The following is a 27,309-nucleotide window of genomic DNA, read 5'->3' on the forward strand; positions in this document are numbered from 1 at the left end:
TCCCTGGCCACCGCGATGGCACAGCTCGTGTCCTCCGAGGCCAGTCGGTGCCTAAAAGCCGTGTTGGCCAAACCTCACGCACTCAGCAACCTGAAAGACCTAACCTGCCAGGAACACAATGTCCCAAAGCCACTGCTGCTTTAAAGTTAATATTTACCCATCCTGCAGCAAAGGCAGCAGCAAACACCCTCCAGAAGAGCAGCACAGGGAGGACGAGTCCTCTTTTGCTATTACATGTTCGTGTACTGCAGTGACAAGAGAGGTCTAAATTGCTAGACAGGCAGGTTGTCGGGAAGATCAATACAGTAATTAAACTAGCCTAGAGGAACAGAAAAAGGCAGAGAGGATTATATACCCGACTTCAGAGATCACTGATGATATTATGGGGAAGGCTATAAGAGGAAATTAGAAACACATTAAAAACAGCATTAAGGTGTGACACAAAGATCATGGAAAATGAAACACGTATCTCTGCTCTCGGCTCAGGACGATGAGGATCACCTGTATTTCCTTAACGTACACTTTGATATTTAGTTCTCGCATGAAATGAAGTACATTTTATCCTTCTCCGAATTCTATATTTCTCTTTCAGACCTGGATTGGAGGACTTAAAAAGCCTTTTCTTTCCCATACCCAATATTTGAATATATGTATTTTATATATTTTACATAATGTGTCAATAATCTTTGATATGAAACTGGCATTTAATATTTCAGCTCTCACTTCATTAAGGATATTTTAATTATCCCAGACCAATGGAAGGGAATTTATAAACATCTGTGCTTCGTTTAAGAGCCCAAATTTGCCTCTTAAACTTCAAAGCTGTAAAGCTGATTTTATCCAGGTTCAGTTGTCTGGTCTCTCAAAGAGCACTGCGCAGCACTGGAACGAACAGTAATTGGGCCAAGCCTCCAGCCTGCAGACCTACGTCCAGCGGACACCGCTCATCCACGACGGACGTGGCCTCAAACAGCCTGGTCTTGCTCGTGCGAGCAAAACGGATGATGCTGCCGAGCTCCACAGAGCCAGGAGGAGGATGACAGTGGACAGTGGGTTGGGGAGAAGGCACACGCCAACAGCACGTGTGACTGCCCAAGTCACAAGCCGGTCCTTCGCTTTCTCCTCCTGATGACTGACCATGGACTACCTTATTAATTATGTAGCTTCAAAGCAGTAGGAGTGCCTCATGGCCATTTTCAAAGCAACCAAAGACATGACTCATACTGGCAAGCAATGCAGTTTTAGGCTCCTGAGTACCTAAATCACTTCTGCAAAATGAGCCTGAGTTATTTGTAAAAAATTACCACGGGCTTCTAAACCCTAGATCAGAAATAACCATAATTTGCTGCAGTCAAATGATCTTTACCAACTTTCTGATGTCCTCCAGAAACCAGAAAAGCTCGTCTCTACTCTCATGAGCATGGGCAGCAGTGGGAAAGAGAAAGAAGGGTGACTCTGGGACCGCCAGCAGGTTTGCAACCTGTCTCAAACCCTCTCCTATGAGTTGCCCTTAACACACCCCTGCAAAACCGACCTGGAAAAGCAGCGGCATTACTTCTCCAGCTGCTGTCCCTGCTGGCACCAAGGCCAGCCTGCACGATGCTGGGCATCAACAGCCTCTGGGCCGTGGCCATGGAGAGCATCTGTGGTGCCTGCAGCAAGTGACCCTGAGCAGACCCCAGAGAGCAGCTCCCTGCACCATCACAAACACCCACAACCCTGAGAGGGGCAGCCGCTGCGGGACCACCGGCCCCATCACCTGCTAAGAACCGGAGCTGGTTCCTCACTCGCAGCTCTCCATCCCCGGAGCCTCCACCGCAGTCATCTTCATCATCGCAGTCTCCGCTCTCCCCCTCCTCCTCCTCCTCTGGGGTTTTGCCTGGAGCTTTTCGGCGGGGCAAAGCCATCCCTTTGAGAAGCTGAAAGACACAAGGTGCCACAGTCATACAACAGCTTCCCTCCTACCTCTACATGCCGGGCTTGCAAGGGGATGGGGTGACAAGAGGGGGACCGGGCTCAGCGGTGCCAGGACGGTGGGACAGGACCCCATTGCGCTCCTCATGCCAAAGCACTGACGAGCTCAGGTTCATCGTGGACAAAGCTGCACACAAAACTTCAATGGAAGAAACAAAAGGAGAAGGAAAAACCACACTGAGTAACTCTGCCCTTTGGCTTCTCCCCAGCATCGCGTGAGCTGGAGCACGTCTACCAGCCCTGCGAGACCCCAGTGCCACCCGAGCTCAGGGGTCGGCTACAAAACACGTGTCCAGAGTTAGGCCAGATGGGGCAAAATCCAGCAGCAAGAGGAAACTCTGTTCAGGGATTCTCACTGCTTTCAGGGACTATCTCCCATCTGAGACGTGACACGTGTGAAAGGAAATGACAGATCTCTCGGGTCCTTATGGCACCCCACAAAAATAACCTAAAAATCTCATTCCTCACTCTTGAATTGCAGAGGATGGTAGCTGAAGTTTTTGGGGTAGCCAAGCGACACAAGGAAAGGATCTTTTAAAGGATGTTTTAAAGCAGAGTTCTAACTAACGGTGACAGGTTAGTCACCCTGAGACAGCAATTCGGGTACCTCCCTGAGCACGGGGTCAGGACTGCTTTCCAAACGGGTGGGAGCTCCCCACGCTGCCCCTTCGCAGCGCACAAGACGGACTAAACACATTTTAAGCTATTGGCTTCCTCTTCCCTCTGACTTTTCTGATTTTGCTATTGCTGAAAGCAGCCAGCTATTTCATCATAAACCCAGATCCACTTTGAAAAAGTGTGAGTCAGCCGGTTAATATATGCTGAAAATTTCTATCACTACCACTCTGCTGTTAAAAGCCTTCTTGAATTTAATCTCAGCACTAAAAAAAAAAAATATGAAAAGGATAAGAAACAGAGAAGATATTGCAAAATGGGAGCTTTCTGCATACTTCAGAGGTTTAGTTAGTTCCATCTATTGCAGCAATATGCGTGCCTTTCAAGGCATTTTTTAATATCTGGAATCTAGGTTATATTTTTAAACTATTAAGCTAGCCTTAGAAAACAGTTTCTAAAATATTTAGCTGCTGAAGTTTATACAGCCTCGGAGGAATGCTTTTGGCATCTGGCTCACTCTGTCCATGGCAATGTCCACATACCTTAGTGTTTATATTAGAGGAGCATAACGTAATGAAAAACAAATGGCTCGACATGAGACCCCTCCGGGTTCCCCGCCTGCATCAAACAACGCAGCAAACCTCTCCTTGGCACGTGCAAAAGTCCAGCCGGTCCCACATCCACGGTCGGAAGCAAAATGCACCTCATCTTCCTGAAACTTGGGGGATGCTTGTCTGGGGCCTTCAGCAGGCTTTGGCTCAGACCGGTTAAGTTCACTCTTCAGGAACTTTATTCACACATTTACAGGCCTTTCCCAAAATACCACGTAACCACAAAACAACAAACAAACAAACAAACAAACAAACAAGGCAAACGCAGCGCTGGGGGTAGCATGGGGAAGACCTCGCACAGGAACCGAACGTGCCGACCGCTCAAGCCTATACACCATCACTGGCATTTCTCTCCTCCAAACGAAGCCCAGAGCTAACAGCAGTCCTCAGCACAGAGTACATCAGCTCGAGGTGGAACGAGGGTCTCCCACGCACCGCAGCTAATTACAACACGCACCAGTTTGAGCCCATTGCCCCAGTGCACCATTGCTAAAAAACCAAGCCCATCGTGGTGGAAGGGGACCGCGACCGCTCAGCGGCAGGATGCTCACTCCTCTTCATTCAAGGCACGGAGCAAGCCAGCCGGGACCCCACCGCGCGGCTCAGCGGCACAATTTTCATTACTTACCCGAAACAGCAGAGGAACTTTCTGGTGGAGAGAAATAAGCTTTGGGATATTTTCAGATTTAATAAGCTCAGTGGGGGTGGGGGGAAAAAAAAAAAATCAGGATTTTTCAATTGTGTGTTTTCAAACTTTAAAATTACTGAGCATTTCTTGTATTACTACTTTTTTCTTGGCACGCCATAAATTAGCAGCTTAATTTCTTCGCCTTTGTAGTCACAATAAAACAGGAACTTTCTGAGAAATGCCACACGGGCCCCGACTTTGGATCGAGTGAACGTGACATCCCTGCACCACACTGCTCTTTGCATTCCCAGGACAAAAGCTCCATCCTCTGCCACGTGCTCCCCAGCTGCTGAGAGCCACAGGGAGGTTCAGTGAGTCAAATTTTGCATCTGGCTGTGGGAGAAACGAAGCCCGCGACACACAACCTACTGGCACCGTTAGCAGGAGACCTTGTGCGGGGTGGAAATCCCACTCTGCTCCGTTGGTGCACCCAGACCCGGGAACGCTGTCAGATGCCTCGGTTTTGGCCAGAGCAGCGGCCACAGTCCCGCTCATCAACCCTGACACAACCTCCCCGGTGGTCTGCACGCTTTATGAAGCTGTATTTGGCGGACTGAACACAGATTCTCCATCCTTAAATAGCAAGCGGAGCTGACTGTACCCTAACATTACAGTTTATTCATGTCCTGTGGTTTAAGGCCTATGGTAAGAGGCAGGAAAATACACAGTCTGGTGATCACTAAAGTAGTATGTAACAGTGAGATACCTTTAACTTAATCACCATTCATCCAGCTGTAAGAGTTTACCGTCATATCTACTCTTCTGTGCTAAACCATCATGGCAAAAATATACTATAATGTACCCGATGTAAACAAGGGCACTAATTGTGGGAGCCTGTGCGCACGCACGCGTCTCCGAGGTGTCTGCAGGGCATTCGGCTCCCATCTGCACAACCACTGCGGCAAAAAACACGTGGCCTTTGCTCCTGACTACAAGCTCCACGGGCTCAGATGTGCATCAGTTTTATTTCCCATCTCATCCCTTTTATTTCGTGACCCTCCGGATGGGTAGGGCGGGCAGTGCTGTGGTACCTCCACTGCCGTGTCAGATGCAGAATCATCGGCATGAAGAATGCCGGGCAGCCCCAGCTGGCCTCCATATACATTTTTGTTCCTTGGCTTGTCCTGTGGTCTCCCTACAGCTTAAAAAACAAGCCAGATGGGAACGGTACACCAAGTGTTTCTGCAAGAAAAGCTCCCCGGGGCATCCCAGCATGAATTACACAATTCACCGTACAGTGACCAGACAAAAACAGATGCGGCAACACGGGGTAATGACTCAGCTGGATTTGGACAGGCCACCGTATGTTGAAATCTTCATAACTCCTCATTCTTTACAACCACTTTACTCAGAGCTCACCATCCCACCAGCCCACTGAGCCACCTGGTCTTGTTTTTCCCATTTTAATACAAACAGTGAGAGCTGCAACATACTTTTTATCATTAATCTCCCGTCTCTGAAAAGAAATCAGCATTGTATTCCTTGGACCGTAGTTTAATAGCTGTTTTCTCCTTTTGGAAACTGTGCCCACGGTATTGCAAATATCAATTTGAGCAACACCCAAAATTGTGCCCACAAATTCAGATAAAATATCGGCAGTGAGCTACAAGCACTGTGCTCCTTTAGGGCAGAAATCATCCCTTTCAACATACTTCAAGAATATGTAAAGTAAAGAGAACAGCCAAACAGATTATTAAGGGGAACAGAAGACTTTTAGAAAAATATTTAATTTCTTCATGAGTTTAGGGGAGAAGTCTGATTGATATTTGTAATCTTTTGGTGGACAGAGCTGTCATTTAATTTAGCCTGCATGACTGAAAGAATTTAATAAAAGTGTTCCATAGAGTTTTGCTGAAATTCTTTGCATGTTTGTAGTAAGCCTCTGGAATACGATCAAACCTAAAAAGCTGGAGAGGACGGAGACTGAACTTGCAGCTAAAATAATATTCGGGATTGTAATATATGCTTAATAATCAAGTATTCACATCCAGCAGAAAAAGTGCCTTAGTTCAGAAACTCCTCTGGATCCCCAGCTGTGTGTCCAGGTGCTGCTTGGCATCATGAAGGGGACCCTGGGAACTGGACCCAGCAGCGAAAGCCAGCCCCTGGCTCTGCTGGAAACCTCTCAAAACTCAACCAAACCCACCAACTCAGGCCTGTCTGCAAAACTTGGGATGCCTTCCTTTGGTGAAAAAGAGTTTTGGAGGACCAAAGGTGTTATTTCCCCTTGCATCGCACAAGCCACCCGGCTCTGGCCACGCACTTTGGGGTACCCAACACAGATGCCGCTGTACTTCCCACACAACTCCCAAGATTCCTGACAGGTCAGGTTGTTCTATTTTAAATTCCAGCCTGCTGAAAACATTGTTTTTGGGGGAGAAAAACTAGATCTTATGGCAAATCCTGACCTTGAAATCTGCAATAGTGAATAATTTATGGATGGCTTTTAAATCAGGGCAGCATCATGGGAAACGTGCAGATTTTCACACGATACTGTTCCCTGTTAACAGCTCATTACAATGTACAGAAGTATATTCCCATTATGAAATACAGCTGGGGTTGTTTTGCTTACGAAGGTCATTATCTGATCACAAGCAAGAATTGGGGAAAGGAACCCATTTTAAAAGGCTGAAGTTGTGGACTTTTTGAAAACTCATGTGTTTTGAATTTTGTGGCCTGATCATACACAAGCATGCAACAGGAGAATCGATTCTCTCCACTTCCTCTGCTTATTAGCCCTGGAAATAGCATGGAAAAAATTATCTTTTATTAGCAAATACTTTCTTTATTATTTAACCAACCCTCATCATGAGATTTGCTGGTGCCCTCCACTCCACTTTCCTATTTCCCAGCTCCGTTCGGTTTATCTTTTCTGTGGATGGAGGCCGTGGTGGCACAGGACCGTGCGCAACCAGAAACTCAAGGCAACATCAACAGCATCATCTTCGCTTGCCTCTTTCCAAGCTCTAGAGAGCTTTCTCTCTCTTGGGTGGCAACAAAATGCAACGCGTATTACAGGAAAAACTCAATGTTCCCTGGCACCAAGCACCAAATGCCATTTAAAAATAAGGATATTTAAAACTTTAAAAATATCTTAAATACCAGGATCTGTACTTCTGTCTTGCAAGAGCGAGCGCATGTGCGTGCACACACAGGCGGGCATCGCTGCCCTTCCCACCACAACATTAGCCCATGGACAGAAGAGCCCATTTTGGCAGGACACTCAAATTGTGGTTTCCTTATGGCCCTTCCAGTTGAATGCACCTTGGCAGTGCAGACGTGGCAGAGAAGAAACCTGTTCCTAATTGTACTCCTGTTTCAAGCTCAGCACAACAAGGAACGATCGCTAATCAAATGTTAATAAAGTGGAAGCAGGCTTTGGAGCTGGAAAAGTCATTTTCAGTACTTGGAAAAACAACAAGTTGGGCACATCAGCTGTTTTATCAGCTGCTCTAAAAGCAAATTCTGCACTTCCCCGTGCTGCCTGCTTCGAGGCATCGCAAGTTTTGTACCGCTGAAGCCATACTCAGCAGACCAAGCCCCAGGCAGCACCTCCTGCCTGCTCTGGGCAGGGTGGGCAAGGGACGGCCCCGGGACGCCCTCCCCATGCACTGCTCTTGGGGCTCCACACTAGCCTGTGGCAACGGGTGCCAAAAGGGGTGAACTGCAGCTCTGAGTTTATAGTGTGACTCTTCAGCCATAAAAATGTTTTAGTCTTTACTTCTAGCACTGAAAATACCATCTCCTGGAACAGGAAAAATCCCTACCATGCATCACCCAGGGTCTACTGGCACAGCAGGACTGCCTTTACTGCCTTCATGGGCTCCAGAGGAGATGCTCTCAGCTGTCAGTAAATCAGTTTTCCTGGTCACTCTCCTGATAGCACGAAGAAGCTGGTGACAGCAGTGAATTATTGGCCAAAGGGTGGCCCTACTTTATGGATCGTCAGCTTAATTCCAGATTAGCTATCAAAACTGACAACATCCCTATGGGTAAAGGAAGACAGATAAAGACCCTAAGTGCTGGCAGTAATTAAAATGAGTCCGCACTGGACAGTAAATCTCTTTCGGCAGCAGAAGGGACTGCCAAGCCGTTATGAATTGCTCTGGTTTGGTGACGGTAGGCTGACGCCCAGGACAGGATGCTCCCGCGGATGCGGGGGTTAAACCCTCGCTGGCACCACGGCAGGCAGAGGGACTGGCTCCTGCCTGCTGTCCCCCAGGCAGTGGAGGTGTCACTTCCCCGGCCCGAACAAATGCTCATTCATCACAGGGCACATGCGAAAAAGAGATTACTCAGGCTTTACGATCAGCTCATTCACCTTATATCCAGTTCCTTCCCCTTCTACCCCACAGCTATTTATGCCTTGTTTTTGTGTGGCTGTAGGAAGGAACAGGACGGTGTGGGTGCCAAGCAAGGCTGCGGGGTCCAGCCCAGCCTCCTGGGGACCTGGGCAGTCCCCGTCTGCTTCTGGCTCGTCCCCTGAGCTCCACATCAATGCCAACACTGCAGAAATGCTGCTTTTCTCTTTGTGAGCTCTGCCACAGCTCCTTCTCCTTTGCATTTCTGAGACCAAACTATCATCGGTCCTTCAGCATCCCTTCCCACACACCGCCATCCACCTCCATCAAACACAGATATCCCTCAAACTCCAAAAAACCCATCATTAAACCCATCATTGAACATGCGATTGGACCAGGCAATAGATGATGCCTTCAGCACCTTGCTGGAGTCTGCCTGGACCTTTTCCTGGCAGGATGGGACAGACTCCTACAAGCTATCGCTTCTCTAGAAGTGATGCAGGAATGCAGCTGTTTACTGCAAACACCCCCTTCCAGCTCTTCTTCGCTTTGCCTGGGCTGACCTGCTTCATTTCCTCAGTCCCAGTCTCTGCCACAGGGCCCATAACTGTCCAGATCTGGTGCTACTCATGCCAGAGCATCTCCTGAGGATGTCTGGTGCACAGCCCAGGAAACCTGTCCCTTGATAAAAGGGAGCAGAATGCCACGTTAATCCTGTGGGTGCACTTCTAAACCTGCATCAGGGAAAGGGCTGGTATTTCAATACCACTTGGGCTTTCAGACTGCCTGGAAGAACGAAACAAGGAAAGAAAGTCACCAAGAGAGCTGTTCCCACCAGGCACATAACAACCCATGCCTGTCGAGGGTGGAAAAGGCATTGCAAAGATGCTCCCTTCCTTGCTACCTGCAAGGGCTGTCTGCCTCGACCCTTTCCCACACTGTTTCTTCACTGGCATCGTATCCCTGCTCCTTCTCCCCACAAAGTTTCTCAGTCTCCTACCAGCAGCCCCAGCTGCCTTCCTCTCTCCTTTCCACCCGCTCTGCATCACTAGACAGGAGAACCTGGACCAATTTCTCCACCTGTCAAGCAGCCACCCCTCAGGGGGTTGGCAGCTGAGTGAAGGAGGGGTGTGGGAGCCTACATGGGCCAGGACCCATCACTGCTATTATCCATATTTTCCATATTTTGTTTAGTTATGTTGGAGCAGAACCCCACTTTGTCATCCAAACACCGCTCAGGAAGGCCCAAAGCACACATCACCAGAAGATAAAACATGAAACAACAAGCAAAATAGGAGCACGAGGAACAAGAAGACAACATGGGTAGAGGTGGAGCAATCAACCACCTCATCACCATCATGTCCTTCAGGCATCTGAGCAGGGATGGCCTGGAAGGACGGTGCCCTAGATGCAAGAGCATCTAGGAGGACACGTAGGTATCATATCACCTTGAGCCATCTGCTAAAAAAGCCCCATGTTTCTGTAGAGGGGGACCAGGGTGCCCAAGGCAGGGCATGCAGCAGCAAGTGGGTCCCCGCAGCCTCCTTGCTGCCCAGCTCAACCCAGCCCACGTCAGAGCGGCTGGGAGATTTCCTCTTGGCTCAGGCTCTGGCAGATGTGGCTGCTCTCCGGCTGTCAGCGACGTCTGCCGGGGCTGCCTGCGAGACAAACATCTCGTCCTTGGCACCAGGTAGGAAACAGCAAGCCGAGAGCTGCGCCAGAAGGATTTTTTTCCCTCCTTCTGCCACACAAATGCGAGACAAATCTCTGTCCCAGCCACTTCCCTTTTCCCCTAAAAGCTCCCAGCGGAAAGGGACTTCTCAAATCATGTATTTTTGTGCACAATGTTGTCCTGTACAGAGGTTTCTGCCAGAACACCAGCCTCTCTCCCCCTGGCCGCACCCTGCCCTCCCGGGGGCTGCTCTTCCTAGCTTTACTTTTGCATTCACTTCACCCCAAGGCACTGGAAGCCGAAAAAGCAACTGCAAGCAGCTCTGCTGAATGTCCCCACCTCCACAGAGCTGTCACAGGGGACTGAACAACTGCCTCATAAGCCAGTTACCTCCCATCAGACAAGAAAACCCCAGTGCAGGGCTAATTACCAAGCCGTTGATTTCAGCAGAGACTTAAATCAGGCAGCAGGAGAACACCATGGCAAACACCCCCCAAACCTGTTAGCTAGGGAGGAGCGAGCAGCCAGTCTGCCCTCCCTGGGGACCCGCTGGCCACCGTGCCGGGGCAGGTTGTGCCTAGCTGAGCCCTGGACGTGCTCCTTGGGAGCTGGGGGGTCAGTGGCCTCCAGCATCCCGTGGCCACCTCGGCCACCTGACAGCCACCGCTCCGTCCTCTGTGGGGAGGAGCGCAGGGAGACGGGAGCAGGGTCCGCAGGCAGGACGGGGCTGGTGATGCTGGGGAAGGCGCCCAGCTGGAGCGGGGAGCCCAGAGCCCCAGGCCCTGCTGCCACAAGTATTTATGCACTTCACATTAAACAGGCATTCGACTGAGACAAACCAGACCAGAAGTAATCCCAGGAATGGGGGTCTCTCCAGCCTTCGTGGTCCCTAATTAACGGCTGACGGCTGAGCAGGCTCCTGGGCAAGGTCACAGCTCTCCTCTGCATTCAGAGCGTGGCTGCCACTTGCTAAAACCCAAAGGGGAGAAAATTTAACTTCATAGACACAGCTTTTCCCGTGTCAATATTAGCACCCGCCTCTTAGGATGGGTCCACAAACAGGACAAGGAAACATTCAGGCTCCAGCACGGGTGCTGCTGATACACTGGGGTGCAACTCATCACTGATACTGAATGCATCCAACAAAACCAGACCCTGCAAGGCTCAGGCCTCCAGAGCTGCAGGCAACAGAAGCCCTGCCCGGGGTGATTCTCCCCCGCAGATGCACAGCCACCAGCTGAGCAGCTGAAGCAACTCAGCATTTAAATTAGGTTCAAAGCTGGTGACTTTATACCCTCCCCCAGCAAGACCCAACACTCGCAGAGGAAGCCCTGAAACGCACCTACACAAGTCTCACCCTCAGCATTTAGGAGTGTATGTGCTGCACGGAAAGGTCAGTAAACTCCTTCCCCACTGGCAGGCGGGAGGCATTCAAGGGGTCCTGCCAAAAATAAGTAGCAGCTTCCTGCCCGTCACGATACACCTTGATGGCTCAGACACCCATCCTCAGCCAGCTGCCTCCCAGCTCCCCATGCTCCACAAGACAGCAACTTCTTCCATGTGTTCTCAGAAAGGCCAGCCAAGCACATTTTCATCTTTTAAATATCATTCCCTCACAATACAATCGAGCGAGGCCATAGGCAATAAATATTGCTGCAACCTAAACTTCCCTGTTTGCTCTCAGAGTTTTATGTGCTGCAAGGGCCATCTCTCACACTGCGTGCTCCAACAGCAAGAGCACTAAAATACAAGCCAGCCTTTGCAGTTAGTTACATGTCAAAACCAAGCTAAGAAGTTTAACGAGCAACAGCATTAACTGAGAGAGTCCTCCTGAGCCGTGATGGTTATTTACACCTGCCCCAGCACAGACAGGTCAAGGCAGTCTCACTGACTGGGGAGAGGGTTTGCTAGCACAGAGACCTGCCTAATTACAAACATCTGCTTCATCAGCAGGTGTAACAAAAGGACCGAGATTACAAATTATTCATTACCTAAAACGTACAAAACCTTTTGCACTTTCTGACAGCAGCACAGCTTGGATGAAAGCCGCAGCGGTCTGTGCCAGCCACTGCCTCCACGAAGGTGGGAAAGAGCATCAGGAGAGGTCCCAGGAGCAGCCTTAGCTTCTTACCAAGCCAAGCCAGTGCTTTAAAAAAGGGACCCCCCTTTCCCAGAAGAGGATTGCTGCGTGGGGTGTAGGTCTGATGCCTCTTCTAACTTCAGGCCAGGAAAGCTCTGGTGACATTTGGTGCAAGAATGAAGCTGTTGAGACCAGAAGATGAACTGCTTCAGCCGGCTAGCATCTTTCTGCGCACAGTAGTACGACACTGCCCTTTCCATTGAAGGGATGCCAAACCAGTGAGCGCTTTCAGTTCCTTCAATGCAAGTTACACACAAATCCACAGTGGGTTGGATCTGGAAGGACGACTCCACTACGCATCCACGGCTGGTGTCACGGACCAGATACACGTTAGTGCCTCTGGGAGAAAAAAAATGCCATAAATGCGTCTTGTTGCCACTGCAGAGTGGTTTGGTGAAGTGGCAGAATTGCACTAGGGAAATCCACAGATCTGACCTTCCCGGCGCATGGAACAGCTAGGGATGGAGCAGGAATCTCACAGGCATCCCATCCCAGCTCATGGCAACACCGCCTGCACACCACGCGGCAGCTGGGCACAATGCTCCCGAAGCAAAGCCTGGGATGCAGAGCAGCCTTCCTGCTGGAGCTGGCCGTCCCTGCCCGCAGCGGGTCTGACAGCGCTGCTTTTTCCTCCCTTCCCCTGAAAACATCATCGCTAAGCGGTTACACAATCTCAGGCTGGAATAAAAAGTAACATTATTGTTAAGGAGGCTTTTTCTTTGGAACAAAAGCAATCAGATTTGTTCTGCGGCCAAGAAGACCGTAGGTTACCTTCCAGGCCTGCTCTGGATGATGAAGATTAGCTCCCTGAATGCCAGTCCCCTCTCAGTCTGGACCACACTTTAAAAACCTTGACATTAAGTCAAATTTTGTAGAAAAGCACATCAATGAGAAACCTACCGATCATCCCCTTAACACCAGCGAGGGCTGCGTGCTTTGTAACTGGGGCCACTGGGGAAGACACCTTCCTCAGACATCTACTGATTAAATTACCAGCCTGAGTCACAGCACAAGGCAACACTCAATACAATTAACAAGGCCCAGAATAACTGTAATTAACTGTTAATTTGGTATCAACAGCTCCACTTACACCATGTTTTGCTGCACAAGGATTCCTCCAGGTTTGTTTCCTCCATAACAGGATAAACTCCAGCGCTGGTACAGGATATCTGGTGTTTGTTTTAAAGCCCACTGTGCATCAGCTGCATGTTTTGGACACAAAAACAAATGAGTCCCCTTTAAAGGTATTTTTTTTCCAGCTGATTTCCACAGCATTGTTTGGAGGCTGGTCCCTGCAGGACACACCTGAGGCACGTGCCTCCCCGATGGAGCCGAAGCCACAGGGGCAAAGTTGAATCCCTTCTCCTACATAAGACCACAACAAGCAGGGAATTTCAGGGAAGGAGAGCGACAAAATGCTATTTATGTTACCCAAAGGTTATGAACGCCAAACAATAAACTAGCGTGGAGACCAGCCAAAACTGCCACCCATCCACGCTCAGCCCCAGCAGCTTCCCTGTCTTGCTGAGAAAAGCAAGGAGCCGGATCCACCGCCCGGGAAAGCTTTGCTGCTGCTCCTATAGTCTCAACATCTATTCTGATACTAGGTAAGTGGTGAAACACCATGGATGAATAAAGCAACCCCTGGAAAGGCAAGTGGGATTAGCAAAAAGGAAGCACAGGAGAGACGTTCCTTTTTCACAACTCCAAGTTTCGGTGTCACTGAGCAGTACCAGAAATGTGACTATTTACCACCCTTTCCTTACTGAAAATGGAAAATATCTCACATTCCACAGCAAATGTAACTGCACAAGCAGTAAAAGTGTGGGGCTTAACGGCACAGCCCTTACGCTCCTGTCTTGTGCAAGACCACAGGAAAAAAAGGCGAGAAACTTCAGCAAACACAGCCCAGATTACGTGTCTGTTTAGAAACACACGTGCAAACACACCGGGTCCAATTAATCTCAAGCTGTTAAAGAAAACCCATTTCGGGTGACCTGCGGGTACAGCGTTCCCACAACAAACCCGATAAAGCCAGGACATTTGTAGATAGGGTCCCAACGGGTGATAGCTGGCAGGGGCAAACATCGGCTCTTACTACGATGGGAAGGAGGGATTTGGGTTTAAAAAGCAACCCGACAATCAGATATGTTCAAATTTAATTATGTTCTCGTTACAGAGGGTCACGCTTCCTCTGATTTAACTGGCCTGGCAAAATCCTGTAATTGCCACTTGCACATGGAGCCGGAGAGCACTTACCCGGCGCGTTAACGAGAGCCGAGGCATGGCTCAAAAGGAGGATGGAGTTAAGTCTTTAAATATCAGGTCTAGACTTGGTGGAGCTATAGATTATTTTGTGTAGTAAAAGAAGAATTAGCTGATCCATTCCAAAACGCATTTATCATTAAAATAAAAATCTTCTGTCATTTTATTTAATAGCCTTAGTAAGAAATAATTGCAATGTCTGGTTGCTTTCAACAATGTGTGGTTTTAATATTTTAATTGTTACAAACTGTTTAATATTGTTGAACAAAAGGCGTGTCCAAGTAATTATTGTGTTTATTAACATTTCTTTTGAGGACTTGATAAATTATATTACACATATACAGCACTTCAGACATTGTAGTGTTAACTTATTAAATTTAAAAGTGGAAAATTAGCCAACAGTGACTTGTTTTGGTGCAATTTAAATATTTTCTTTTAAGTGATAAGTGTTGTGCATGACATTATTTAACAATCTGGCAGTTTGTGCATTTTTCTAATTATTATGCTGCTTCATCTGGCTAGGGAATTAAAATACAGTGGGAATAATAAACCTCACAAAGCCTAGCAGGCCACAAAGAGATGTGATTCCACCAAATCTGTCAAAGTCACGGATTTTTCTGAAGGGGAAATATATTCCTGAAAAACCCTCAGCTCCCCAGGGTCTCCCATAATAAACTCAATAGTTTTCCCTGCTTGGAGCTGCTCGGGACAGGGTCTGGCAAGGCAGCCTCCCAGGACCCCACATCTCCCTGGGAGCACCCGCGGCCGCCCCGAGCTGCCCCATGCATGGACAGCAATCATCACACCATCCGGACAGCCCACGTGCAGGTTCCCCGTGTGCCCCAAGCTGGGTCTGGGTCCGGATCCGACCCTTTGCTACCCCAAGCATCAGTCCCCCGTGGTGGGGTTAAACCCCCTTCGCCGGTCCCCGATGCTCTGCCATACTTCATATTTTGAGCAAAGAGTTTGAGAGACTCAGGCACAAGGGCATTGCGCTGTTCCCAGGCCTATTTTGTTTACATTTGATTCAATCAAGTTGTGGCCTTTTGGCCTCTTTCCAAATTAACTTCTGGGTGACCTCTGCCGTGCTCTCTCCCGGCAGCCAGGCCACAGGGAAACAGCCCATTAAACCTACAAACAAATATAGGACATATTGGTTGATCAACCCAGCTTCAAACGCGGCTATTTAAACACCGGGGCATGCTTTTTTGCAAACTTGAAGTCTATTTTGTCTTTGGTCATTCGCACCTCTGGGCCTCCTTTTTTTCCTTTTTCTTTCCAGCTAGAGCTCCGTGTTTTACTGCCTTGTAAAACTTCTAAATTTTGTTCTCATCCCCCTGTAAACCCCATGAAGAGCAACGCAAGGCGCTTTCACACGGGGCTTGCTGCAGGACCTGGGTCTTTACACCAAGCACGTGAAGAAAGGCAGCGAGATCCTGCTTGGGGGGAACAGCTGTAATACTCCAAGAAATTGTATGTTCCCCTTATTTCCAAGGAAATAAATCAAAGCGGGTTTCTCAGGGTCTGTGAAAGCATATTGCCTGGATTCCGATTCCCAAAGGGTTTTTTTTTCAAGAGCTTATATGGTAGTTAGATTTCTGGCTAGAGAATATGCAATATGATAAAAACACAGTCCCTATACGGGGCAATAAATTACAGATTGTTTGATGTGGAAACCAAAGAACTGTCAAACTCCAGTATATCTGAAATATTCTAAATGAGCCCTTAACTCCAGTGCCTGGAAATGTACAATATGTTTCCAGGCCCTTCAGTCTTGTAAAGACACATCTCCCCCAGTTAAGTTTCCTTTTATGGATTTTATTCTGCATTTTTGTGGGTTTTTTCCTCCCTTTTCTTCCAATATTACACTCTTTCTCCTAGAGATGGTCCTATGATAAGCACCAGGATTTATCTAAGCATAAAAAGGGATCAGAAATGGGCACAAGCTTAAACAGGTAAGTGCAGTAAGGATGGGGTAAAGCATCCACTTAACGGTGTCAGAGCCCCGTAAGCACTGCAGAGAGCACACAGCTGGGGACAGAGAGGGACAGGAGGGAGGACCAAGAGTGTCACATTGGCTGATCTGGTACCCGCGGTCTCCATCCCTGCTACATCCTCACGCCAGCATCACTCAGGTCCGCTCTCCAGAGCCTTTCTTGGGAGGAGGTTCAATAGCAGGTCACCAGCGTGGCAGAGCACCTGGGACATGGGACACCACGGCTCCCACCTCCATGCGTATCTGTTAAAACTTGAACCTCATCCCCATCTGTCAGCCACCTACACGTCCCTGTGGTGGGAGGAAAATGGAGTGAGCAGAGGAAATAGCTCACCTTGCTCACCACTTTCTGCCTAGGGATGCTACCAAGTCACAAAAAAATGGAGCAACACCTCGTGCTGACACAGAATAACCTTTCAATTTCACTATAGTTTCACGTGTGGGATGAGTGAAAAACCTAGCTAGAAACAGACCCCATCTACTCTGGGAAATAAAAGTTAGGAACCAATTCCAACTCATTTTCTTGAAGGTGACCCTTGGCCTCCCAGCTGAGATAACAATGCTAATATTTATGGATGGGCTGTTCATGCCTCTGGGCACACAGCAAAAATAACTCAAATCAAAACTTGGTAGACATCTAACAGAACTGAAAAAAAAAAAAAAAAATCCTTACTTCCAATACGGCAATAATAAACCATCTCGCCCACCAACACATGAAAAATCGCACCACCCACAATCACACATTCGGGTGAAACAAAAATGGTCTGGAGTCTTGATGTGACGAGCAGGCACCACCGAGGGGGACTCATCCAGAAAGGACTGACTTGAGACAGCACACTACTCAGGCAGTGAGCTTTATTCGTTTATATGTTTTAGCTTGCTAAAAGATGCTTGAACCAAACGAATACAATCTGGCAAACTTTTACTTCCCCTTCTAAGTTTTCTATACTCTTTTCAGTCCCCATGGATTTTGTTCTAATGCACAAACACCGTTCTCATTTCAAACCGCAAAAGCTTCATGAGACTTTCTCATATATATGTGCGCGCTTACCCAGATTCAGTTTGAGAAGACACGAACTAATGAACGAGCGTGATTTCTGCACACAACACATTTGCCAAACTCAAGCAAGCTCGAAAATGTGGCGTACTGCTGAAAGAACACACATTTTTCAGCAGCGTGAGCAGCCTGGAATAAATCGAAGCCAAGTCATCAGCAAATGACAGACATTAGCAAAAATCTACATGTAAAAGCTGTGGAACTCTTAACAAAAATTGCACTAACTAGCACGGCTCCTGCATCTACGCACATCCACAAAATCCAAGCTGCATCTCCAACACAACACACGGGGAGGAATTCATTATATGGTACTACATTCACAGTTTACTGGTAGTCACATGGGGAATCCAGTTCTGAGCACTACAAATGCTTGAAAAGATGCTTTTTTCTCCAAAAGATTCAGGATGTTTGAAAACCCTTAAAAGCTGCTGTTGGCTTGAGCTTGGTGGATCAGGAGATTTTCACCCCTCCCCAGCCCGGGAGTCCCCACCGCTTCCCAGATCTGAAGCCAACACCTGAAAAACACAACTGTAATTCATCCAGAGCTGTTCCCTCCACATTTCCTACTCTTTGGCGTCCAAGATGCATTCCAGATGTGAAGGAAAGCGCAAAACTTCGGTAGACCAAGAAAATAAGTGTGATGGTGAGCTATGACACCCCAAATCCCAAATTTAAGTGACCTCCGCAGTTACTTTCCCGGTATATAAGCTACTTACCATAGGTGAAAGACCCTCTGTAGGAATAGCTGGGTTGACAACTAATTTTCACAAATCACTTCCCATTTTCTCCTGATTTTATTCTCAATCCACCTCTTTCTCAAACACAACTTTACAAGAGGGGTCGATATTTTTCAGACTCTTATGTTTACACCATTTAAACCAAAACAACTCACCTGTCCCCCGTAACATGTTCCAATCTGATATCGCCAGCCAAGGAGGGGAAGCGCTGTAAGAGATCGTGACTGAGCTGACCATATTCACCCCCTTACCACTATTTTTCTCAGAGCAGCAGCTGACAAAGACACTCTGCTGCTGCAAACAGCTGAGTTCAGCCCGGCGATGTTTACCCAGGGTCTCTCGTTCCACAAATCTCCGCTCCTCAGCAGCCTGAACTGTTCAGCAAAGACCTAACTTGACCCAATCTGGCAGCCAGCATTTCACAACCACTTTATGTCAGCAGTTTCAAGTACGCTAATAACCATGTTTTGTTCGGTGCGACTTTCTCACTGTGAACGGCAAAATATCATTATCACCTGCAGGTTGAAGCCTGCCCTCTACCCCATTTAATAGGGAGCTGATTATGCTATTTTTTTCACCCCCCTTTTAATAATTATGGGCTGTTGGCAGATGGCATGGCTCGGCGCAAGGAGGCATGCGGGAAGGCAGAGCGGGCTGCGCTGCCACTGCCCACGTTGACTCGCGCGTGCCGGGGTGCTCCCGGGAGCCCTGAATCCCTCGCTGCATCCCGCTCCCAGACAGCGGCTAATGAGGCGTGCCTGCATCCGAAGGTGCAGGGGTTAAACCGGGAACTGCTATGAAAACAGTCCCTGGCAGTCACTGGAGCAGGAAAGCAGAGGTTAGCAGAAAAGTCGCTAAGCCAGCAACTCCAGACAGACCAGTCCTTGCAGCCCACCCGGCTGGGAAGCAAAGCTGGGCTTAACCCCAGGAACACGTCGCTGCCCAAAGCCTCACGCCGGAGCAACCCTGAACAAGGTCCCCACTGGTAAGAGCTCTGTCGGGAGAGACTGGGCAGCTCAGCTGTATTAACAGACAGCATTACCTCCCAAGTATTTGCCCTGCAAGGTCCCAACGCCATGTGTCCCTAGAAAGTACAGAGGTCCAAGCTATCAGCCTACTGAAAAACATCCCTTCTGCGAATTACTCAGTGACACAGAGAGCAGAGCAGAGTCCAGAGTCGGACCCCAGCCCGGCTGGCCCGAGGCAACGCTGCAGAAGAGCTCTGGGAGGTTAACAATCACAAGCCAAACACCATGCAGAGGTGCCACCTAATCCCTTGGCAGCGGTGGGGCTTGTTCACAGACCTAACCTGGCCTGGCATGACGGGTAGAGACAAGATACTGCTTGTCCTTGCAAGGATGCCAGGTCTGAGACTGTGGGAAGGAAGCTCCCTCCCCAGCAGAAAGGGTCTCATCCAGCTCTGCCATTTCCCCATTCAATGGTAACTTGCCCCAGTAGTAACTGGGAGTGGATGCCCAGGGAGACACAGCAAAGAAACAAGTGACCGTCTCTGCCAGCCATGAGCAATGCCAAAGGGGACTCCTCTGACCAGAGGGGACATCAGGCACATGCCACATAGACCCTGCCAGCACCTCGTCCTCGGAGGCACCACATCAGCTCCATCTTTCTTGGTCCTCCATCACGTGGGGGATGGATGCCATCCATGCATCCTCCTGGGCGCAGGCTGAGCCCCAGAGGGCTGTAACGCCCGTGCCTGGCAGCTCCTGCTGCACCCGCAGAGCACCGCGCCAGCGTGCATGAATCAGGACCTGCCACATGTGCCCTGCGAGCCTGGTACTGCGCAGGGCCGAGGCGGCACTGGCTCCACACGCAGCTGCGGAAGATGGAGATGCCCCGGGTTGTCTGGCTGAGCCTGAAGAAAGTGAGTGGGAGGCCAGACTGATTTGGAAACCGCCCACTCTGGAGCCATCCCTGCTGGCACGCCTGCAACAAACCTGGTTGATGTGTTTCAGCTTGTCAATAATCTGGCTGATCACTGGCTCGGGACCTTTCATCTTCACTTCGTGGTTGCCAGGCTGAGCTTTTGCTCCGTTCCTTGTGATTTGGGGACTGTACCTGTGGAAGTGAGAACAGAGGAGATCATGATGTGACGGGCTAATATAGAGGAGATCTTTAAAGTTCAGTAAGAACTCCCAAGATAAGCACCAGCCCCTTCCAAAACAGAGAGCGCAAAACAGTTAATAATGACAAAGAAAAGGCAGAAGATTCCCATAAATATTTCTGCTCTGCCTTTGCAAAGCAGCAAGATGATGTACTTGTATCACTTGAGGACAATGAAGTCCTTTCCAGTCCATTAGTAACCAAGGAAGATGTTAAACAGTATACAACAGGGATAAATATTTTCACATAACTTGCACCCAAGAGCCCTAAAAAAGCTGGCTCAGAAATTCTGGCTTGCTCATGTTTGTTTAAAATAAATCTTGGCAGACCACAGAGACTCCAGTACAAGAGCAGTAGTGTTGTGCCCACAGCCAAAAAAAATGAGTGGGATGACCCAGTTAACTGCAAGCTGATTAGCATAACATCAACCCCCTTGCAAAATAATGACTATCACTGATGTGTGATTTCAATAATAAAGAATTAAAGCATCAGAATATAATTAATGCTGTCAACCTTGCTAATGGAAAATAGGTGTTGTCAAACAATCCTGATTTCAGTCTTTGATGAGATCCAGCCTTGGGGATCAAAGTAACTGCTTAGGCGGAACATACCTTGACTTTGGTACGGTGCTGAGCTCTGCACCGCATGGTATCTCAATTTACATGGGTACCATGCAAGTCAGTAAAGCAGATTAAGAGCTGGCAGAGAGATCTCCAGATGCAATTCTCCACAGGGACCCTCCCTGAGCTGCCAGGGCAGCTCTGCAGAGGAGGGCGGCCAAGCCTGTGCTCAGCTTTTTCATCAGCGATTAGGAAAGAAATATAAATTCGCTGCTGCAAAATTGATGGAATAGCAAAGTTTATCAGAGCGATAAAAGTGAGAAGAGGGACAGAGGGATCGCTGCATGCTTGCCTTTGGAGGAACACATTCCTACACTCAGTACCTGGGTCATGATGCTCAGGATGGAAGACAAGCACATCCGCACAACCTCAAACTCAGCTTCAGGACCAGAGCAAGCAGCTGCCACCACTGACTGCTGGCAGCCACAGCAGCGGCACAGAGCACACTGGTGCCTTCTCGAGCTGTGGGTTGTTGGTATCCATCGCGGCCCCAATGATGGGCTGCAGTACTCTACAAGCACAAAACAAGTCCCTCGTCTCCAAGAGCTGACAGCCCAAGCACACATTGCCAAGCACCGGCACAGCCTACGAAAGCAAGATGGCAGAGATAACACCAAACATCAGTCTGCTTTACTGTACATCTGTTTTTCCAGTGCCGTGGGTAAACACAATGAATATTACTTTCTGTGATTCATCTCCTACACATCATGTCCTTACCCAGCTCCCAGCACCAGCCCCAGTGACTGCCTCCCCATCTGCCAGCTCCCTGCTCCCCTGCCCACTAATCCTTCATCCCCACGCTGCCGGGCGAGCTGGGGCGATGACAGTCAGCCCCTTTCACAGAGGCTTTGGGGAGGAAGTGGGACTTCAACAGGGATTTAAAGCAGGGGAGGGAGATGGGAGGGATGGTGGAGCCAGCTCAGGGGGGATGCTTTGCTGGGGGGAAAGCAAGAGGCACGGGGACATTCAGCTACAACAACTGTTGGGACACACTGAGGGTTTCGGGGATACCCAGAGGGTTGGCCCCCCTGAAACTCTAAATTAGGAATGAGACCAACTCAGACATGTGGGGGTGCAAAGGCAACCCCAGATTTATACTGGTGCAGCAGGAATCTGCCCCTGACCTGAAATATTTGCATCATTTAAAATACAGGACTGAGGCTGATTTCCACTCCAAAGCTTTTTTGGAGCAGGAGTAATATGTACGAGAGCGCTCTGCATCCCCAGCGCTGGGCACACCCCATACACAGCTCAGCTGAGGGCTGACAACCCCGCAAGATGCTTCACTGAAAGAAATGACAGACGAAGAAGGATGGGAGAAAGGAGGTGTTTGTGCCTCTAACAGAGGAGCACACGCCTGTGTATATTCCTGTTTCCAGACATAAACAGCTTGTCCAGGTACAGGAGAAGCGTCACTGCAAAGCAGAGACATCAGCCTCAGTCTCCCAAGCCCCACCAGCTCCTCAGCACTGGGGCAGCTGCCCGCACAGTCGCCCCACCACGCAGCACTTCAGCTGCAGCATGCTGCTGGTCAGGCGTACCGTACCGACTCCAGCGGCTCTGTTCTCCACCCAGACACCTTTCCCCACGCTGGTACCTCCAGTTAGGACTCAACATTTTGCAAAACACACTTTTTTTTTTTTTTAATAGAAGCATTATCTTGGGAAGTACAAAACACAGCTATACCTGACACACAATAGCTCCCAGTTCAGAAAAGCACTTACGCATGCAATTAGAGGCTTGTTGTAGGCTGCAAGCTAAGTGACTGGGAGAAGCAGGGCCAGAGAGCGCCAGGCTGGATCCCAGCCTGCAGCAGCCCATGCCCAGGAGAAGGTCTGGCTCCCTGGCACAGCTGGCCGGCGGGACCGCATGCTCCGAGCACCATCTCGTGGGAAGATGCTGCTGCCGCAAGCACAGACCTGCCCTGCTCTGCAAATGCTTGGGCTTAACTTTTTGCAGGAGAATAAGGCATTGGGAGCAGCAAACCATTAAACCTGCTGCTTATTTGTCACAGTCACTTAATGCCACCGTGCCAACCCGACAAACACATCTGGTGACTGAACACACACATCCAGAAGACGCGTGACTTTTTAGATGCAAAAAAAATTACCATTTTTGGTGTCACTGTAAATTTAATTTAAAACACTGATGGAACTTTAAAGTACATTGCTGAAAAGTCTCCTGTGGTTTAAGAGATTTAACTAGCAGGATACATCTCCCACAGGTTTTAGCAAGAGCAGAACCAAGCCCATTTGGTGCATACCTAAATGAATACAATCTCTCTCCTAAACAGTTTTACACAAAGAAACTCAATAGCTTGGGTTTGAGTGGGCGAACCCCCTTCTGAAATCCATGCAACGACTGCCGGAGAGGATTTCTGTAGCCTACACAATGTCGTACAGGAGGGAGGAACACAGGACTTCGGTAGCAGTACACCCTAACTACGTGTCCAAAGACTGAAATTGCTCTCCAGAAGGCTCTGCTGGGGTGGCGAGGACCTCAGAACACCCTCCCCAGGGGGACAAGTCTACCAGAGAAGGAAGCAAACCTGAAAGCATTTACAGAGGGATCTCTCCCTAAAACAGTGAAGCTGGAGAAGCAGAGTGCCACCGCCTGGTGCTTCCCGCCTGGCCAGGTACAAGGGTACGTACTAGGCCCAAAATGAACCATTTGCATCATTACACAAGTCATTTGAAACAGCAAGGCAGTGGGCACTGCAAGCTGCACATCTTCAAGCATGAATCACAAAGAAGCAGATGCACGGGGACACGCTACATCCAAAGAGCCAGAGACAAGCTCCTGCATGGCCTGGGTGCTTCAGGACACGCTACCTCTGCACTGCCGAGCTGAGACCTCCCGGTGCGCTCGGGTGTGAGGGGGACACCAGCTCCCCCTTGGCTGTGCCCCGTCTGCCCACACGCCGGGAGCCGGGCTGGCACGCATTCACACATGCAGGATGCAGCCAAACAAAGGGTTAAAGACTTTGAAATGTAGCTTCAGTGAGGGATGGACATTCCTGAAATGCCAGAAAAGCTGGAAAAGGCAGCTGGCACCCCTCCCTGCAGCCTGGGCCAAGCAGCCAGGCCTTAATATGGCAGAGAGATGCCTTTGCAGACTCCATCGAGCTGGAGGACGAGGGGCTCCCAGGGCAGTGCCCATGCAGGCTCCCCTGCATCCCACCAAGCTGCTGCTGGGCTGGTGGGCTCGCAGGTCCCATTGCAAAGCAAAGGCAAAGCATCATCTTCCTTCCGTGTTCCCCAGCCACAGCTCAGCAAAGGAGAAATCTCAGAGCCATCTTGAGCTGCTTTCAACATATGCCAATAAAACAGCCCCTTCTGCAGGACACTTGTGCCACTCTACAAAACCCATCACATACCTCTGCCATGGTGATATCGGCATTGAACAGCAAATATGCACAGTGCTTAAAGTCCACCCCGTGGTCCCAGGGGGTCCCTGCGCCAAAGGGATATCAGTGTTGCAACACGAGCACGGTCTGGCTTCCACTTCATAAGCAAAGCCCAAAATACTTTCCTCTTTGACGTGCGTTGACGTCAGTCAGCAGCATCTCCTTGCCTGGGCTCCCTGGGTATGGGCTCTTGCTGGGGACGTGGTATTTTCCGAAGACAAATGTCACATTGTAAAATGTGCTGATAAGCAGCCCTCGCTAAAAATGACTTTAAAGACAACCACCTGATGAAAACGCTAATGAGCTGAGGTCTTCTGTGGGGATAGCACAACTGCAGACCCTTCCTGCTCCTTTTCATCCACCAGCCATAAATGCCAAAGTATGCACTCAAATTAAGGGATTTTCCCCTCCTTTCCTCCCCACCATCCACAGATGTCTCCTGTGAACGTTTGGTCATTCCAGTCCACATGCAGCTCTTTCCAGGCTTTCATTTCAGACCAAGGAAGACAAGATGACATATGCAATTTAAATATATGGCAATGAATGTAAAATGTGTGTTCATCTGGCTTGGCCATGCTAGGCTGAGAGATGAGTTACTGCGATGCCTGACATGTGATTTAGAGAAAGTAATCTTGTAAGTCAAACGTAAAGAATTACACCTTTTAGAAAAAGGAAAGTAAGTTTGTCATTCAAATAACAATTAATTTATGCCTGTCTTCCAGTTGCAAAGTATTTATTCAAATGCGGCTCCACAATTTAAACAGCGTGGTATCCCTTGCAGGCCCTTCCTCTGCTAGCTCTGCTCACCAAATCATACATGTTTGAGGGAGTGGATGGGGGACAAATACAAACAGAGACTGCTACAAGACAGGACTATGATATAGAGGAGGTTTCATTGCACAGGACTTAATAACTGAGCTTGAGAGAGCAGCATTTCCAGCACCTGCAATCCCCTGAAGCTATGCTGCGTTTCAAGACATGACTTACTACAGGCCATGTGGGCTGGTGACACCAAGTCCTCACCACATAGGAGGCAAAAAGATACCAAAAAGGGGAGACAGGAAAGAAAAGTTTCTCCCCCACACTCCTGGCAGGAACCCAAGTCTTACCTCCAGCTGGTTTTCATGGGTCGGTAAAGGTGAGTGCAGGGGTGATGCCAACATTGTACTCTCTCCAGCCCTGCTGCCTTTTGGTTTAGTGGGACAACGTCACATCAGCGGTGCGAGTGGCAGGAGCCAAAAGGCTGGAAGAGCTGCTTCCAATCCACCCATCCTGCCCTGCAGACAGGGAGTAACTCCTGGATGAGTCCATAAGCCTCCAAGAAGAGGTGATAACTTCTTTCCCTGATAGTTTCCTCTCTAAAGAGAGACTGTCCAGAGATACCTGATCAATCATACCAATTACACCAGCCCAGACATGGGCTGGGTGCGGGTTGCAGGCCAGACAAGTGCAGGTCCACCTCAGCTGTCCTCTTCCGTATGGTCCCATATGCAGGCATCTGTTATACAGGGGTGCAAGCGGTAGGAGAGGGGTGGGGTGTATGGCGCTCAGGTGCCTTCCTGGCTTGCAACGTGCACTCGGTTGCTTGCTTGCAGTGACTGCTTGCAGTCGTTGCAGAGCTCGCAATGCCACACTCAATTTACACCACCATCAGCTCTGAGCAAGCTTCTTCAAAAGCAACCAGGAGGATCCAATGCTCTCAGTGGGGAGTGTTCTCACCTAAATAAGAAGGAGCCATTTTCTGCTGGATTTCCAAGTGTCAACAGCTTGCAGCCTGGTCTCACTACCGTGAGAGCCCTCTGAGATCCTGCTGTATCAGTTCCCAGCCAAAGGAAAGTGCTGCCCCATCCCAACAACCCTACACAATGCGCTACAGCTAGTAAGCGTGCTGCAGATGTTAATTTCGTTATAAATGTGAAGTCTTGGGTAATCACCTGGTTCTGGGAGATGGGACTTTAAGAAGGAACAGCAAAAACTGTAATATTCATAGCAAAACAATGGGAGTTTGTAGCATAAAAGGGCAGCCTGAAGTCTCCCTCCGTTCTTACTTCAGTTGAGTAAAGTTTAAGACAAATAGATTATGGAAAAATTGGCTAAACCTGAGACCAAGCAGCAGGCTTAAGAGGGGAAGATTCACGATCTTCCTTTCTGAAATACTCTGGAAACAATTATGGCCATTCAATAACCCACTGAATTTGCCTACTATCCTTTCATTATAGCTTACATTTGCTACAAAGCTGTGTTTTATGTGCTTGAAAAGTTATACAGCCTCCCTCTTTGGGGACTCCATTGTATCAGATATTTTGCAGCACTGCCAGAAATAACCAAACCCTTCATGAACTAAAGGGTTATTGCTGGCATGGAATTTCCTTTGTCCCAATTACAGAATCTCATTTTTCTCTCTTGCTTCCAATTGTGCTTTCATTGTTTATGATTTGTATGATTAAAACAAACCACAGTACATTGGCAACAGCAGGGAAATCTGAGACTCCTAGCTTGAAGAAGAGAATCTGGCAAGGTGCTAAAAATATATTAATTTGGAATTGGTATAAAGAGAAGAAGAGTTATGCGGGTGATTTAGATTAATGTACAAGTTTGTCTTGAGAAATTTGGAAATGGCAGTATCTAACAGTAACACTTAATGTGCTTACAAGTTTTGCAGTGGGCAAATGTTGCTGTCATTCTATTCAGAACAGCTTGAAAGGAATATACTTGTGTAAGCAGATTACTGAACTCTGAGAATCTAGATTTTAATAGGCTTTTAGTATTAAATGCTGCAAAACTCTGATACTATATATACGGCTCAAATCACCTTTGAGATCCAGATGCCTAACTCCCACAGAAACGGAGATGAGTTCAATATCTCAACACCCACTTGACTTAAGCTGAAGTCTTTAAATAAGCTAATTATTTAGTCAGGACTTCAGTGATAAGAATTGCCCTCTGTTTTTTCTCTACATTAGATGGAGATTAAGGATAAGAGAGGCTGGACAACATCTTCTCACCACCAGCGTGAGGGCAGGTGGGAAGACAGGGCATGAAGACAAACAGAGGCAAGGAAGGGCATGATGGCAACCCTCGCTTAGGCAGGTTTAAGCTGTCACAC

At 48.7% G+C, this 27,309-nt stretch overlaps 1 protein-coding gene across 6 annotated transcripts in view; it reads right to left on the reverse strand.

The window, feature by feature from the left end:
• The window catches only part of GPC3 (glypican 3), a 170,122-nt gene that overhangs the window by 26,107 nt on the left and 116,706 nt on the right, over positions 1 to 27,309 (reverse strand). For all 6 annotated transcript variants that reach the window (XM_087749004.1, XM_087749006.1, XM_087749007.1 and 3 more), the window contains 2 exons: positions 20,012 to 20,132; positions 1,760 to 1,919 (listed from right to left, as the gene is read on the reverse strand). In XM_087749004.1, coding sequence (XP_087605130.1) covers positions 1,760 to 1,919; positions 20,012 to 20,132 — 281 coding nt within the window. The remainder of the gene's footprint in view (positions 1 to 1,759; positions 1,920 to 20,011; positions 20,133 to 27,309) is intronic.

The sequence above is a fragment of the Nipponia nippon genome, unplaced genomic scaffold (assembly GCF_047370975.1).
Source record: "Nipponia nippon isolate SJK-2023a ecotype South Korea unplaced genomic scaffold, ASM4737097v1 scaffold_12, whole genome shotgun sequence".
In the NCBI taxonomy this organism is placed as follows: domain Eukaryota; kingdom Metazoa; phylum Chordata; class Aves; order Pelecaniformes; family Threskiornithidae; genus Nipponia; species Nipponia nippon.